At 31.7% G+C, this 14,750-nt stretch overlaps 6 protein-coding genes across 8 annotated transcripts; 3 read left to right on the top strand and 3 right to left on the bottom strand.

The window, feature by feature from the left end:
* Positions 1 to 76: 76 nt before the first annotated feature.
* Positions 77 to 5,111, top strand: LOC115885411 (peroxisomal membrane protein PEX13). Its single transcript, XM_030904318.1, has 3 exons — positions 77 to 518; positions 773 to 1,330; positions 3,745 to 5,111. The coding sequence occupies exons 1-3, from the start codon at positions 344 to 346 to the stop codon at positions 4,191 to 4,193; spliced, it is 1,182 nt and encodes a 393-aa protein (XP_030760178.1). The 5' UTR covers positions 77 to 343; the 3' UTR covers positions 4,194 to 5,111.
* Positions 5,112 to 8,019: 2,908 nt separating this feature from the next.
* Positions 8,020 to 9,145, bottom strand: LOC115885365 (40S ribosomal protein S7). Its single transcript, XM_030904262.1, has 4 exons — positions 9,062 to 9,145; positions 8,594 to 8,755; positions 8,204 to 8,536; positions 8,020 to 8,132 (listed from the first exon to the last, which is right to left on the bottom strand). The coding sequence occupies exons 2-4, from the start codon at positions 8,753 to 8,755 to the stop codon at positions 8,055 to 8,057; spliced, it is 573 nt and encodes a 190-aa protein (XP_030760122.1). The 5' UTR covers positions 9,062 to 9,145; the 3' UTR covers positions 8,020 to 8,054.
* Positions 9,146 to 9,344: 199 nt separating this feature from the next.
* Positions 9,345 to 10,081, top strand: LOC115885366 (cytochrome c oxidase subunit 5B, mitochondrial-like). Its single transcript, XM_030904263.1, has 2 exons — positions 9,345 to 9,540; positions 9,722 to 10,081. The coding sequence occupies exons 1-2, from the start codon at positions 9,459 to 9,461 to the stop codon at positions 10,003 to 10,005; spliced, it is 366 nt and encodes a 121-aa protein (XP_030760123.1). The 5' UTR covers positions 9,345 to 9,458; the 3' UTR covers positions 10,006 to 10,081.
* A 104-nt stretch (positions 10,082 to 10,185) lies between these two features.
* LOC115885444 (exosome complex component MTR3-like) lies at positions 10,186 to 11,424 on the bottom strand. Its single transcript, XM_030904361.1, has 3 exons — positions 11,332 to 11,424; positions 10,959 to 11,131; positions 10,186 to 10,901 (listed from the first exon to the last, which is right to left on the bottom strand). The coding sequence occupies exons 2-3, from the start codon at positions 11,116 to 11,118 to the stop codon at positions 10,219 to 10,221; spliced, it is 843 nt and encodes a 280-aa protein (XP_030760221.1). The 5' UTR covers positions 11,119 to 11,131; positions 11,332 to 11,424; the 3' UTR covers positions 10,186 to 10,218.
* Positions 11,425 to 11,593: 169 nt separating this feature from the next.
* LOC115885447 (EARP-interacting protein homolog) lies at positions 11,594 to 13,213 on the bottom strand. 3 transcript variants are annotated; one of them, XM_030904364.1, is made up of 6 exons: positions 12,969 to 13,213; positions 12,767 to 12,901; positions 12,322 to 12,714; positions 12,047 to 12,267; positions 11,836 to 11,994; positions 11,594 to 11,788 (listed from the first exon to the last, which is right to left on the bottom strand). In XM_030904364.1, exons 1-6 carry the CDS (start codon positions 13,008 to 13,010, stop codon positions 11,614 to 11,616), a joined length of 1,125 nt encoding a protein of 374 aa, XP_030760224.1. In that variant the 5' UTR covers positions 13,011 to 13,213; the 3' UTR covers positions 11,594 to 11,613. The 3 variants fall into 3 exon arrangements, with proteins under 3 accessions (XP_030760224.1, XP_030760225.1, XP_030760227.1); XM_030904365.1 differs by having other exon boundaries at positions 11,598 to 11,773; XM_030904367.1 differs by having other exon boundaries at positions 11,617 to 11,792.
* Positions 13,214 to 13,411: 198 nt separating this feature from the next.
* LOC115885352 (cytochrome b-c1 complex subunit 7-like) lies at positions 13,412 to 13,848 on the top strand. The gene has a single exon (XM_030904236.1). It carries the CDS (start codon positions 13,431 to 13,433, stop codon positions 13,761 to 13,763), a length of 333 nt encoding a protein of 110 aa, XP_030760096.1. The 5' UTR covers positions 13,412 to 13,430; the 3' UTR covers positions 13,764 to 13,848.
* Positions 13,849 to 14,750: the final 902 nt, after the last annotated feature.

The following is a 14,750-nucleotide window of genomic DNA, read 5'->3' as shown; positions in this document are numbered from 1 at the left end:
AATTATTACGTCATACTTGTCATTTAAAGGGAAATTATTTTATTTGATCAATGGAAAATTTTAATTTGTTTTGAAAGGATGTCAGAAACGTCAAAATAGTTGACTTCAAAACGAATATATTTCGTAATTCTCGTCATTCTCGTTTTACAATAAAACGAAAATATACATTCTTGAAGTGGTTTTATAAAACAAAGTGCAATGTCCAGTGTGTTCGCCGTGCACGTATACCTAAACACCTTTATTACCCGATGAGGTCATAAAATAATATTCGTACTGCAGTTTAGTGCATTTAAATACCCCAGTACATCGATTTTCAACTATATTCGAGCGATTTTCGATTAAAATGACGTCGTCTAAGCCTTGGGACGCATCTCTATATCTACAAAACGCACAGTTTGGACGAAATCCAAACCCACCCCTTCCTATAGGGAGATCAGCCCCAGTTTTGCCCCCCAGGCCTCTAAGTTCAGGAATAAACTCCTATAATACTCCGTATAGCACGCCTTATTCTCTAAACAGTAAGTATACGCTTTATTTCCTTTTATTAATTCAACAAAAGGAGATTAATTCAAAGAAATGCATTATTAGGCATTGAGCATACTATCACATAATTTTATTCTTCTCAGAACACTAAAAATAATCGAAATTTCAATGTTATCGCTGTGAATAATTAAAGGTCAATTGTTACATTATAGTTATTTATTAAAAATTTGTTTTTGTCGACAAGTAATTGATTGTGATTTATCAACATTAACTAATTGTGTTTTTGAAGGTTACAACGCACCATACAGTTCATATGGAGGCTTTGGAGCTCCTTACAGGCCTTCTTACAATAGTTACGGATCGTATGGAGGTGGATTTAATAACTATGGCCCCTTTGACTACTCCAGAGACGACCACGAAAGAAGATTTATACAATACGCTGAAGAAAGTTCCCAAAGAACATTTGCCAGTGTCGAAAGTGTAGTTCGGGCTTTTAACAGTTTTGCCATGATGCTAGACAATACTTTCTTCGCCATGACCAGCTCGTTCAGAGCTATACTGGGTGTAGCAGAGAATTTTGGCCGGTTAAGAACAATGTTCGGTCATATCTGGTATTCGGTTAACATATTCAGATTTATTAGTTGGTTGGTGAGGAAGTTTAGGCAGATGTTAGGTCTGAAAGTATCAAGAAGCCAGAATTCTTTGGCCTGGAACGAAGCAGCGAAAGGTATAGCCGGTTCAGCTTCAGGGGGCTCAGTCCCTGGATCTAGCTGGCCTACGCTGGCGTTTTTGGGGGTTATAGTGTCTGCGCCGTACATTATTAGTAGATTTCTGCCAAAATATGAGGGTAAGTTATATTTTTAATACTTAATTAATTTTAAATTGATTCTCTCATAAAAAATTAAGGTTTTCAGTGTCAAATCAGGAGTTTAAATTAATTCATTACGTCTAAAAGTTAATTTAAATAATTTTACTGTGTTTTACTGATTTTATTGTCCAAATAAAAATACTATTTGTATTTTAAAAGATTAAAGGTATGACGTAAATGACTTGAATTCATTTGAATATTGTTATTTAAGATTTTTGAATACTAAATATTTTTATTTAAATTTCAAATATATTTAAATTAAAATGTTTATTTAAAGGTTCTCTATACATCATGTTTATCAAAAAATATGTTCTTTCTGAGCAGTTAAATAGATTTATATTATTTATGCATAAATGTAAAAACAACATTGATTATAATTTGATTATGATAGGGAATTGCAGAACAGCGAAAATATATGATTAAAACTGATGACATTTTATTTTATTATAGTTATCTAGAGGTAATTAAATGAAATATAATAATAATTGATAATGATTTGCTTCTTGCAATACTGATATATTTTTTGAGTGTGTTGGTATTTCAAATCTATACTAATATATAAAATCCTTAAGTGACTGACATACTGATTAATCACGATCCTGCTCAAACCACTCAACGTAAGAAGCTCAATTTTGGCATACAGGTTGATTCTAGGGTGTAGAGGTTCGATAAGAAGGGATTTTTCGAAATTCCAGTTCCAAGGGGGTGAAACCACCCCTCAAATATTACAATATTTTTTATTTAAAAAAACGATCAAGTTTCCGAAAAAACGCTTAAACACGTATATTTTATTTTGTTGTTTTACATATTTTAAGATTTTTTATAAATTTATACAGGGTGTTTCATAAAGTATGACCATTGAGTAATCACGATTCTGCTTAAACTGCCTGACGTTTAAAGCTGATTTTTGGCAAGTGGATTGACTGTGGGGTGTAGAGGTTCGATAAGGAGGGGTTTCTCTAATCTCAAATTCCAAGAGGGTGAAAACGCCCCTCAAATATTACAATATTTGTTATTTAAAAAACGGTTAGTCTTTCGGGAAAACGCTTGGACGAGCATAATTTATTTGGTTTTTTTACATATTTTGAAATTTTTTTAAAAATCATACAGGGTGTTCCAAAAAATTGGGTAATTTCTTAACTACGATTCTGCTTAAACTGCTTGACGTAAAAAGCTTATTTTTGGCAAACGGATTTTTCGAAAGTCAAATTCCAACGAGATGAAACTACCCCTCAAATATTACCAAGTTATATAATAATATCGCCATATTGTTTTTTCTCATGCTGACATAAATGCGAGAAAATTTTATCGAGTTTTTATGTTAATGGAAATTCTTGCTTTGCTTTATCATCACCATTACAAATGATTAATTCGACGCGAACGAAGTCGCTGGTACACGCTAGCAAAACGCTAGTAACAGCATATTTCAATGTTTTGATTAAGATTTTTATTTTTAAATAATTTTCGGAAAAATATTGTAAATAAATAGAAATATATCTACGGGGTGGTCAATTTTGTTTTTTGTGCTAGAAGCTTTAAAAATTATTACTCCACAAAAAAAATATTTTTCCGTGTCTAGCTAAAGCCTAAAGTCGTACCTACACCTAACATTTTACCGGTCAGTTAAGTCGGAAGACTTAACGGCAGTTCTATAGACGATTTTCCGTCTTAGCCCCATGGATTAAAGACTGCCGTATACACTGGAGAGTTAAAAAAAAGATAAAAATACTAGAGTATCTAGAGATAGAAAAAATGTGTGAAAAAAGATTTAAACACTCTGTGTTTTAAAACGTACCTTTTTTGACCTGAATTTTTTTCTATTTACCCTGTAAAGCCCTTGACTATACAGGGTGCGTCTCAAAAGTGGCTCACGCCTATAACTTTTTTTTTATTTTTATTAAAAAAAAAAAACGAGATTTGGTATGTTAGTATATGACATAAATTAGTATTGATTGACGTATTCATTTGTTTTCAGCCACTTCTTGTTTCACCGGAAATGATTAAAATTTTTGGAAAAAGCATTTTTTACGAATAATTTGGTACTAATACACACTTGATATTTCGCGACAAATTGTCGTTAAAACCTCATGTTACAAATTCAAATAAACCATATGCGAAAATTGACAAATGATATGCCATTTTCTATCGAATAAAGTAAAAAAATACCGAGGGTGCCATTTAAAAATCGAAAGTTGTAGTCATTTCCGGTGAAACAGGAAGTGACCGAAAACAATTGAATACGTCAATCAATCCTAATTTATGTCATATACTAACATACCAAATCTCGTTAGTTTTATCTAAATAAATAAAAAAGTTATAGAGGTGAGCCACTTTTGAGACGCACCCGGTATCATCTACCTCTAATCATTCTTTTTTTTTCGATTTTCACACAGATAAACTGAATCCAGACAACTGGAAATCGGCAGGAATCATGGCCAAGGCCTGTTTCGATTTCGTGGCCACCTCACCAAACGAACTCACAATTCACACAAACGACAACCTAATGCTTGCCCCAGCCTACCTCCAGGAGGAAATGAATTTAAAAAACACTGGTTGGGCCTATGCCATCCACAACGGCAAATCCGGCGTTATACCTCTGAATTACATCGTTATCAGCAAGAAATCCCCAGCCAATGACAAAATTCCCGTTCCTAGTAGAGGTTTGATGAAAGAGGAAGGTTCAAGTCCGGCTAAAACTCATACCAAGAGAGTCAGTTTCGGAGATATACAGATTTTCGATACAGAAGACTGTTCTGTGAGGAACGAGAGGTTACCTCCCGCCGAAGACAGTGTGAGTGTGAGTAAAAAAGAGAAAAATTTGGTCGACGAATGTAATAAGTGAGGTTAGTTTTAATTTTTTTACGTATTGGACGGAGGTATACCGGGTGTTTTGGACACCCTGTAGATCTCTGGTATTAGGGTAAGGAAATTTTAAGTATATTAAAAAAAAGGCTGTTATAATTACCATTGGTTTGTCTCTAGAGTAATAAAAAAAAGGTGGTCCCGACTTTGAGGCTATTTATTAATTATTACTATACAGTCTGTCTCTGCATCGAGTCGGGGAAGATTTTTTGACAGACGACATTCTCAATGGACAGACTATATGTTTTTATTGAGTAAAACGATTGGGTGTATTTATGGATGAGTTTTTTATGAACAACTTAGTAGCTTTAGAAAAAAGATATGTGCCTTATTTTTTTTTAAAAATATGGTTCCCATTTTGAATCTAGAAATATTTTTCTTTGAAATATAATCGATTCTCTCTATCATCCTGTATATAGATATAAAACGATCTTGTATTAATTAGCAGTAAATACCGTGCGATCGAAAAAAAAACGGCGTCAAGTTAGCTTGGAAATGACATTTCCCATAAAATTTACATATAAAATGACACCAATCTTCATTTCCAAGCTACCTCTGACGCGTTTTTTTCGATCGTATGGTACAATCACCGTTTAAAATTATCTGCATTTTTTTTCCTCTGAAGTTTTTTAATATACAGGGTGAACCAAAAGTTTCATATTAAATATGCAGGCAATTTCAGACTTTATAATAATATTTTCGAAGGTATACAGGGCAATTCAAGTGTATTTTTACGCCTAAGTTGCAGTTTTTTAAATGGTATATGTATGAAAATAACATTTTTAACTTCTATAGGGTGGCTCAAAATAGTGTGAGAGGATCGGGATGCTTTTTTTAAATGGAACACCCTGTATATTATTTTTTATTAGTTGGAGAGTTAAAAATGAATGAAAATTTTTTAATTCTCCATCTATTGAAAAAGTAATATACAGGGTGTTCCATTTAAAAAAAAACGAAAAAAAATTATTTGATATTTTACAAAGTTTGGCGTCAAATTTTGAACATCCTGTATGATTTACGATTACCATATTTATAACAGAGTGAGTACAGACCATCTAAAGTAAATACCTAATATAGTTTTGGTTTCAGGACAGTTCTTGTATTTTTAATAATTTTTTAAAGGTTGAAAAAGAAAAATTTTATTTATTTATTAATATTTCTGAAACTATCGAAATATAGTTATTTATATCTTAGGATTATGTAACGTAATGCAATAATATACAGGGTGTTCCATTTAAAAAAATCATCCCGATCCACACGCACTTTTTTGAGCCACCCTATAGAAGTTAAAATATTTTCCTGAACATACTTTAGGTTTGTACTTAAACAAAATTCTCAAGTTTTTTATTTTAAGATCTACAGATGCGCGACGCACTATTGCCGGACCTTGTATTTGAATTACCTTGTGTATATTGAAATTTTTAATTTCAAAAAATGGAACAGTGGTTTACCCTGTATAAAATAAATTATACTGTATGAATTAATGATAATTACTAATACAAAAATTCCCCCAATATTAAAAAAGATGCATTCCTTTTTTTTATATAAATATTTATTACGATTAGTACAGTGTGATTGTGATAATAAACGTTTTCTTTGTGAGTTTTTTGTGTCAACCGCACAAAAACAAGAATATTTATGTGTTATTTTTAGAATCCCCTTATTTTGCGAATCTATGGTGACAAATTTCTTATTGACTCTATTCGAATATAAATATATTTGCTTATCCAACAAGACCATATATTATGTTTCTTAAATTTTTTTATTTTTTTGATGAATCAGTTCACTGAGAAATTTTCCTCTATACAGGCTGTCAAAAAAATACTGTATCTAGCTTTTGGGTGGGTGGCAAAATACTATATAGGGATGTAACTACCACAAGAAGCATTTTATTAGTTATGTTTATAGGAACTTTTTCTTTTTTTTTTATCTGTATAATCACCCACCGAAGTTATATGCGCTCTTTTTTGCCACCCTGTATATTTTTAACCAATTAATTTAATCATAGTATTTAAATACTATTACTACAATCACTCCAATGACTGTATTTATGTATTTTCGATTTTTAAATGTAATTTTTATGGCAAAATAAACAAAACTATTAAACAACATCAAATTAAAATTTATAGATTGTTATTTTTTATTAAAATAGCATAGATTCAAAAATAATTCACTTGCTGTACTGTAAATATGTTATTTTATTACTATTTCATTTAAAATTGTATTAACTTTTCAAAATTCCCTTGTATAGTTTCATTTTATCTAGTTATAAACTTGTATTCACTACAAATACAATATGATCGAAAAAAAAACGGTGTTAGCGATGGCTATGAAACGGAGATCGCTGTCATTTTATATGTAAAATTGTATGAGGAATGTTATCGATGGCGTCGTTTCCTCCAAGCCAACTGGACGTCGTTTTTTTTTCGATCAGACGGTATTAAAATTATATAAATCCCTGTATACTCTCTGCTGCATTTTAAAAATTGTATTTTTCTCTCAAGACTAGTCCAATGGATAAGACTTTTTTAGTGTTAATTTTGTTAGATTTTTTCTCGACATGTGTATGTTTGTATATCTTGAATTTCGCGCTGTCAAATATATAGGTATAAAGATTTTTTAATAATAAATGTTATATAATTAAAGAATTTGTGTTATTTTACAATGTCCGCACTAAAAATCCACATATACAGGGTGTAATTTTATAATAAAAAAATAATAATATTTAAATACAAAATCTTAATAGTTTTGTGTAAAAAACCCAACTTATTTAAAAAGAAATCACTTTTATTCACCGATATTTATTTACGTCCTGTATATTACTTCTTTAAAAATTTATAATTATACAGGGTTCTGTAACAGTTTGTTTTTTCAAAGCCACCTAATGATTTTTTTCTGGTATTTTACCATTAAAACCGCGAATATCTGCGGAACCGTTAAACATTTTGAGATACTTTAAATACAAAAAATGTTCATTTTATAATTCTCCATCTGGCAAAAAAATAATATACAGTATGTTTCGTTTAAAAAAACGAAAAAAAATTAATTTAGAAAGTTTGAAGTAAAATTTTGAAGACCCTGTATAATTTAGGATTACGATATTTATAGCAAAGTAAGTACACACGAACTGTAGTAAATACCTACCTAGGTATAGTTTTAATTTCAGGAGATTTCTTGTATTTCTATTTTTTTTAAAGGCTGAAAAATGTATATATTTTATTTATTAATATCTCTGAAACTATCAAAAAAAAATTTAATAATATCTTAGGATTGTGTAAACTGATCAGAAAGGAAGCCAAAAATGCCATAATATACAGGGTGTTCCATTAAAAAAAAACGAGAAAAGATTATTCTACATTTTAGAAAGTTTGGCGTAAAATTTTGAAGACCATGTATGATTTTAAGATTACGATACTTATAGCAAAATAAGTACAGACCATCTGTAGTAAATACCTACCCAGTATAGATTTTATTTCAGGAAATTTCTTGTATTTTTATTATTTTTTTTTAAAAGACTGAAAAATATAATTTATTTTTTGACTTCTACTCACACTCTTTTGAGACATCCCGTATATTTTCCTTTAGTATAATATGATCGAAAAAAAAAACGGCGTCAGCAACGGCTACGAAATGAGGATCACTATTACATGGGGAACGTCATCTATGTATGTTCATTTCCAAGCGCACTGGACGCCGTTTTTTTTTTGATCATACATAGATACATCCTAATGTATATCCTAAGTTTTTTTATTATAGGAGCTACTATATATATTGTGATTAATAGGTAATTAAAACAAACATGAAAACTATTTTAAAATTATTTTATTAAATAACTCTTCATTTACAAATAAGGTTCGGGAAATTCGAACGTAACCTCCCTACCTGTTAACTTCTTGTAGACAGACGCAAATGTGTCTACCTGTAACCAAAACAACAAAGAACATCAATAAAACCCCGTCTTTAATGTTAAAATAATAAAAAAAAACTTACTTTGTGTTCAATCGTCGTCTGTTGATTCTTATCTAAATGAACTTTCACCAATTGAGCACCATCCAATTTAACTCGAATTCTTTTACCCACAATCTCAGCTGGGTAGACTAAATCCTCTAAGATAGCATCGTAGACAGCGGTTAAAGTCCTAGAGCGAGGACGCTTTTGCTTATTCTTCATGCGGGTCTTCCTTGTCGGTTTGGGTAAAATTTTACGATCACCAACAAAAACTACGTGTTTCCCACTGAATTTCTTCTCCAGTTCGCGTACCAGCCTGGTCTGGACCCTTTGCAGCAGTTTTAGACTGGGAATAGGCACGTAGATGATGATAGACTGGAAAAAAATAATTCAGTTAGCATAACAAAACAAAAAATATATTTTAGCACTTACTTTTCTACTTCCAAGCTCTATTTCCCTCGCTTTCGTAAAGTGCATTTCCCTAAGGTAGGCTCGCAAGTCTGAGTTCAGTTCCAAATCGAGAAGAGCCTGAGACACTTGGGTCTCAAAGGCATCAAGTTCTGAGCCCCCTGCTTTTATTATTTTCGCCGCCATCTAAACACAAAACAAACGTTAATAACTTACCACGAAAGAAACACTTACTGTTAGTATTGTAAAAACATTAATATTCTCTAAGGAAATAGAATATTTCACTGAAATTTCTTCGTAAACGTAAACATTAAGTACACTTTTCGAAAGTTGTATCCTAATAAATTTACGTAACTATCAATCATCGGGCAAATAATATACTATAAGGCCACAAATGATACTTTTAAGAAAATTTTGGGATAAATATTTTTCCGTTTAGGTGTTCAGAAATGTGAAATTTTCGTTAAAATTATAAACAAAACATGTTTGTACCTTTCCGACTCGTAAAAAGAGAGATGGCCAAAGAGTTTGGTTATGTTTTTGACAGAACTGTCATTAACTCTGGGCAAGTTCAATTTGGAAGTGGCAAAAGTTCGATACAATTTATTTTAAACTTTGGAACATTGTTTGAAGCTTCCGGATTAATATTCTCTATTGAATGAGTTTCGTTTTGAATCTACAAAGGAAATTTTGAGTTAAAACTGATTAAATATGTATTTTTTTGAGAAAATAAGATGTAGTTTTTAAAAATTTGCGGGAGTTTAACCACCATATCGCAATTGACGTAAGTCATCTCTCTGTCAAAAATTGTACTTTACGAGAAAAAGTTGACTTGTCCTCTGCTCTGGATCAAAATATATCGTGTTCATCCAGTTTAATTTACTAAAATATGGCTTCACTGTGCGGTAGAGTAGTTGCTTCCACAGCCAGAAAACATATTTTAACATCAAACTATCGCTTCGCCTCAAAAGGTGAGTATTTATTCCCCTTTCAAGTGCCTCGCACGTAGCTTCCTACCTATCAAATCGAAATGACATTACGTAATTTATCGTTATTTCTGTATATTTTCGTAATAAAGCCAGTAAATTCCTTTTGCTGATGCTCATAGGAAACCTACAATAACAGGCAGGTATATTTCTCATTTATTTTCAGTGACCTTTGGTGACCCAGTGGAACATGCGACTGGTCTAGAAAAACGCGAATTACTAGCCAAAGTAGCCGGGAACGAGAACCCCTTCGATATGAGGGTGCAAAAAAGGGGTCCCGGCACCAAAGCCCAGCCCAACGAAATTCCGTCAGCCTTCGATGCCAGAATAGTGGGATGTGTTTGTGAGGAAGATTCCACATCGATCAACTGGATGTGGCTGCACAAGGGCGAGCCCAAACGATGCGAATGCGGCCACTGGTTCAATCTGGTACACAAAGCCCCCGTTTAAATAACATTTTCTCTTTGTAAATTGTTCTTAGACCTCTATCTAATATAATAGTATTTAAATATAATTTTTTTTGTGATTCGCAATGTTTTCTATATACCTCAGTTGAAAAATACATTATAGTCAACTAATTTTTGCTTTTATTTTGGTGTAGGAGGTAATGAAAAGACAGGTAATTCAGTTTACTATAATATATTTTTATTATTAAGACATTACTCAAGATTTAATACCATTTGTGATATGTTTAATCAAACATTTCTGTACAAGAGGTACAATAACTTCACAAGTTTTAGAAAGAACTTCCAAACCACTTTTTAACACTTCTAAAGACACATAACCGTTCTGGTAAAACTGACACAACTGTTCCTGTGTATGAAGTTTAGAAATAATCAATAATCCATGATTATTATCTTGATACTTTTCTGACAAAAATTGTACTTGACACATTTGTTCCTCTAAAGAGTCAGGATCAACAAGTTTCACTCCCTGTTGTATACCCACTGTAACAGAAGTTATTATATCGTACATAGGCACTCCTGCTTCAACCAGAGCTACTCCAGCTGCAGTTATAGCTGCGCTAAGAGCTGAACCGTCATTATGCATCACTAATGCATAAATATCAACTTGGAAGTTGGGTAATTCATGCAAACAAACCGCAGATTCCAGAGCTTTCTTCATTATACAACTATACTGTTTCTCCTCGTTGTCTTGTTGATGCAGTCGTCTTTTAGCACAGCTGAACGGTGCAAACTTAAATTCACAGTATAACTCGCCTTTTAAGCTGTAATCTGATCTATTAGGAATCTCCCTAGGGTCAAAAACAGACACAATAACCTTTGTCTGTCCCATTTCAATGTATGCTGAACCTTTGGCCTGACTGACTGCACCATTTTTCAAAACTAGAAGAAAAGTAATAAATAATACATATTTTCATGAATCTTGTAGTATAAGCTTACATATTTTTCGGTGTTCTTCAAATTCTCGGCCATCAGAACGCTTACCGGCTTTGTAGAGCTGTTCAAAGGCTTTTTCTGATGTTAAACCACTTAATCTAGCGAATAGTTCATAAGGGACACTTTCTTCTGGTCCATTTATACGTTTATGGTCGACAGGCATGGTTATAAAGCGTCTTTAACAGGCAGATAAATTAAAAATATACTTATTTTATCTTAAAACAATGTTATAAGTTATAAACGAGAGTCTTCGAGTCTTCAGTATACAAACAAGCATAGATAACCTTACTTCGCACACGCACAGTGGTAGTAGAAAATAAATAATTAAAGTTATTTAGTATAAAATACGTTCTGAGATATCCATAAATGCTTTTACCTTTAATTTACTGACTATTTGAAGTAATTCCAAACCATAATTTATCTTGTTTTTATAAATTTATTGCAAAAAAAATAAAACTTAGACTTGAACTTAGGCAACCAGTAAAACATTAAGGTTGGTACTTGAAGAGGATTTAAATCACAGAAAATAACCTAACGGATTTAAATCTTTAGTCATTGATTTAAATAAATATATTTTTTAAGTATTTGGGGTGATATTCTGGTGAAAAGTGATACGATGTTTATTAAAATAATAAATATATTAACAAAAACGTTACATTTATAACATAATTTGGTATTTAAGCGATCTCTTAACTCTGGAAATTAGTAATCTACCATCATAACTTAACGATGCAAAGACCCAGGGTTCAGATGGAGACCATTCTGCACAATATACACTGTCTTCGTGTTCACACCATTGCAAGGGACCATCCGACAATCTGTAATAAAGGAAACTGACTAAAATTAAAATTAACAAAGCTTCTAGAGTCATAATAATTACAGTTGCTTGGTTTCTAGTTCTTTTGGATCATCTGCAGCACAAATATCCGAGTTATTTTCTGAGCTCACACTCGCTGCACTAGATAGGAGTACTCTAGCATCAGAACTAGCTGACAAAATCAACTGATCATGGAAATGATTAAATCTAACACACCATACCCTGGAAAAATTACATGTATATCAATTTTTTCATCGTTATTTTCAAACCATACCAATGTGAATGTTCATTTCTAGAATATACAGGCTTATTGGTCTGTCTAAAGTCCCAAATTTTCACAAATCCATCATCCCCACACGTAGCAATGTGGTACTGCTTGTTCATATTGAAATCTATGTCTCTTAACAGCTGGTGGTGAATATTATCAATGTGCCAGGCTAAGTCACCTGTTCGGACATCATAGGTCTTTAAATGTGTCTCTGTAGCTGTAGTAAACTAAAAAAAGATAGTAAAAGTCTCAATATATAATCCTAATATGAATTCAAGTACCTGGTTGCAATTCTGGTGAGGATTCCACTTGCCTGTGGTAAATTTTGGGTTGTGTTTACCTTCCAGCTGGATACTTTTTATACATTTCCCTTCTGAGTCTGATATATCCCACAGAACAACGTTATTATCTATAACACTAGCAGCTCTGGTGGGATCATTAGGATGGAACTCTGTCGTCTTGATATCTGAACCGTATTCAGTTGTATCAAACTTTGTAACAATTTCTAGATTTTCTATGTTATCTGGGTCTTCAGTCTCAGGCAGTTTTAATATTGCTGTTTTAAAAGAACAGGTATTGCCCCCGGATATAACGTTATAGCATGTAGCTAACTTTGAGGCTTCTAAAGGGCTCGTTGTTATTTTCCATATTTCCCCTTCGGAATGATGGAAAACCTAAAACTAGGCAACTCAAAATACATTTTTTGTAATAGAGTGAAATAATTACGGATTTTTTAACTGTGGAGATTTCTTCGTTGAATTCTACCAAGTGGATTTGATTGTTTGTTTGCTTTAAGGACTGAGTTCCGATAATAAAGCAGATTTTTTCAGTTTCTGCCAACTGGGGAGCCAATGCACGAGCCTAAATATACAGATCAATATTTTTTAAATAAAACGATTTCACTGGAATTAATAAGTAGAATACCTACCTGAAACTCAAGTCCGTATATAACAGAATTTTCGTTACTCATTTTACAGTCTATATAACAAAAATAATAAGTAGAAATAATAGGAACAACTTTAGTGTTATAATACTTGGAAATAATAGTGATTATACGTTACTCATAAGTAATATGAGCTTTCTAAATTCAATTTCCGTAATCCTTATATTATTTTATAAAACTTATGATAGAAATTAAAATAATATTTTTTTAGAAATAAATAAATTGAAACTTCAAATAACGACCATAGATTAATTAATCGTAAACAAATAATGACAGGTCAAATGAACTACTATGACCATAGAGCTAAAATTGATTTTTAAAGGTATTTAATTTTGACAGACGTCACTTTTATAATTTCTCAAGGACGTAAGTCGGTGTGTTACCTAACAATTTGTGAATTAATTTATCTAATATTTATTAAATTGTAGAAGTTACATCTAGCAAAAAATGGCAGTGAGTTTGGTCCAGAAACGTTTCATGTCCAGCGCCTTACAGAAATGGGCCTACCAATTGTCCGGTTTCAACAAATACGGACTGCACAGAGATGATCTTTTGCATGAAAATGAAGACGTAAAAGTGGCTCTTAAGAGATTACCCCAAGATGTCGTCGACCAACGTAACTACAGGCTTCTTAGGGCCACCCAATTGTCCATCCAAAAGGACATACTTCCCAAAAACCAATGGACAAAATTGGAAGACGATAAGCTGTACTTAACACCCCTAGTTGAGGATGTTATTCGAGAAAGGGAAGAACAGGAAGAATGGAACAAGAACTACTAAATAATTAAAATAAAGTGAATTTTGATAGCGTTGTTGTAATATAAATTTTGTTTATTGTATTTAATAAATTGTGTAGATGTTAGAATTTTCTTTAATTTAGTTTTAGACAGGTTAAAACTATCCTTTCTTAAATCCCAAATTATTGATGCTTTTTACCAAGAATTTTGTGCCCTTTTCATGACTATACATACTAAAATATGTGAAATTTTTTGAATTATACAGGGTGAAACACTTTTGCACTTGCACAGTAACATAACTAGTAGCAAAGAATTCATTTGAAAAACATTGTTTTATTTATTCTAATACAGAATTATAGTAGCAGTGGCTTAAAGTTATTATATCAGAAATATTTAACTGAGTTATTTAATATAAAGTTTCTTATATACAGGGTGGCGGCTCTCATACGACGTGAAGGCTCCAAGAAGAACAACAGTTTGTATTAAAATTAAATGTTGTGATCATACGTAGGTTTATTTAGAGCATTTTTTAAAAGTATTTAGTTCTACAGGGTGTCCCCAAAAAAGATTACACATCAAAGTTGTGTTTTTTGTAATGGAATACCCTATATATTAATTGATTTTCGGATTCTAGGAAAAAAATAAAGGTGAGTTTCTTTAGAGAAGCATATATGAATAAACTGTAAGGTTTTTGATATGTAACATTTTCTAAAAATGAAGAATACATTTTAAATTTCAATAAAAGCTATATCTAAATTGTAATTTACCCTGTATAGCCTGATATTTAGTTAAAATAACCATTGTATATTAAATGAAATTAAAATTTGACTCAAAAAATTATATATGGTGAGACAAAATTAATATTGAAAATTGGTCTCTTTTAAGACCAAATTACTATTTTATTTGAAATGGAACACCCAGTATATTATTCCGATATTCAATGGAGAATTTATGGCCCTTCAAAATATTATTAAGGTTGCCTACACCTCAGACAAACATTTTTCTAGATATTTTCATTTTTATCATTTAG

The sequence above is a fragment of the Sitophilus oryzae genome, unplaced genomic scaffold (genome assembly GCF_002938485.1).
Source record: "Sitophilus oryzae breed Bouriz unplaced genomic scaffold, Soryzae_2.0 scaffold_381_pilon_pilon, whole genome shotgun sequence".
NCBI lineage: Eukaryota > Metazoa > Arthropoda > Insecta > Coleoptera > Curculionidae > Sitophilus > Sitophilus oryzae.
The sequence above is the reverse complement of the archived record's forward strand: the minus strand, read 5'-3'. Positions and strand labels throughout refer to the sequence as shown.

What these genes read in the sequence shown, in the direction of transcription:
- LOC115885411 (XM_030904318.1), top strand. Translation starts at nt 344, where the DNA reads ATGACGTCGTCTAAGCCTTGGGACGCATCTCTATATCTACAAAACGCA. An exon ending in CACGCCTTATTCTCTAAACA is followed by an intron (nt 519 to 772) that starts GTAAGTATACGC and finishes GTGTTTTTGAAG; the next exon opens with GTTACAACGCACCATACAGT. An exon ending in ATTTCTGCCAAAATATGAGG is followed by an intron (nt 1,331 to 3,744) that starts GTAAGTTATATT and finishes ATTTTCACACAG; the next exon opens with ATAAACTGAATCCAGACAAC.
- LOC115885365 (XM_030904262.1), bottom strand. Translation starts at nt 8,755, where the DNA reads ATGGCGGCGAAAATAATAAAAGCAGGGGGCTCAGAACTTGATGCCTTT. An exon ending in TAGAGCTTGGAAGTAGAAAA is followed by an intron (nt 8,537 to 8,593) that starts GTAAGTGCTAAA and finishes ATTTTTTTCCAG; the next exon opens with TCTATCATCATCTACGTGCC. An exon ending in AGACGACGATTGAACACAAA is followed by an intron (nt 8,133 to 8,203) that starts GTAAGTTTTTTT and finishes TTTTGGTTACAG; the next exon opens with GTAGACACATTTGCGTCTGT.
- LOC115885366 (XM_030904263.1), top strand. Translation starts at nt 9,459, where the DNA reads ATGGCTTCACTGTGCGGTAGAGTAGTTGCTTCCACAGCCAGAAAACAT. An exon ending in CTATCGCTTCGCCTCAAAAG is followed by an intron (nt 9,541 to 9,721) that starts GTGAGTATTTAT and finishes ATTTATTTTCAG; the next exon opens with TGACCTTTGGTGACCCAGTG.
- LOC115885444 (XM_030904361.1), bottom strand. Translation starts at nt 11,118, where the DNA reads ATGCCTGTCGACCATAAACGTATAAATGGACCAGAAGAAAGTGTCCCT. An exon ending in TGAAGAACACCGAAAAATAT is followed by an intron (nt 10,902 to 10,958) that starts GTAAGCTTATAC and finishes CTTTTCTTCTAG; the next exon opens with TTTTGAAAAATGGTGCAGTC.
- LOC115885447 (XM_030904364.1), bottom strand. Translation starts at nt 13,010, where the DNA reads ATGAGTAACGAAAATTCTGTTATATACGGACTTGAGTTTCAG. An exon ending in TATACGGACTTGAGTTTCAG is followed by an intron (nt 12,902 to 12,968) that starts GTAGGTATTCTA and finishes CTGTATATTTAG; the next exon opens with GCTCGTGCATTGGCTCCCCA. An exon ending in TCTCCACAGTTAAAAAATCC is followed by an intron (nt 12,715 to 12,766) that starts GTAATTATTTCA and finishes GCCTAGTTTTAG; the next exon opens with GTTTTCCATCATTCCGAAGG.
- LOC115885352 (XM_030904236.1), top strand. Translation starts at nt 13,431, where the DNA reads ATGGCAGTGAGTTTGGTCCAGAAACGTTTCATGTCCAGCGCCTTACAG.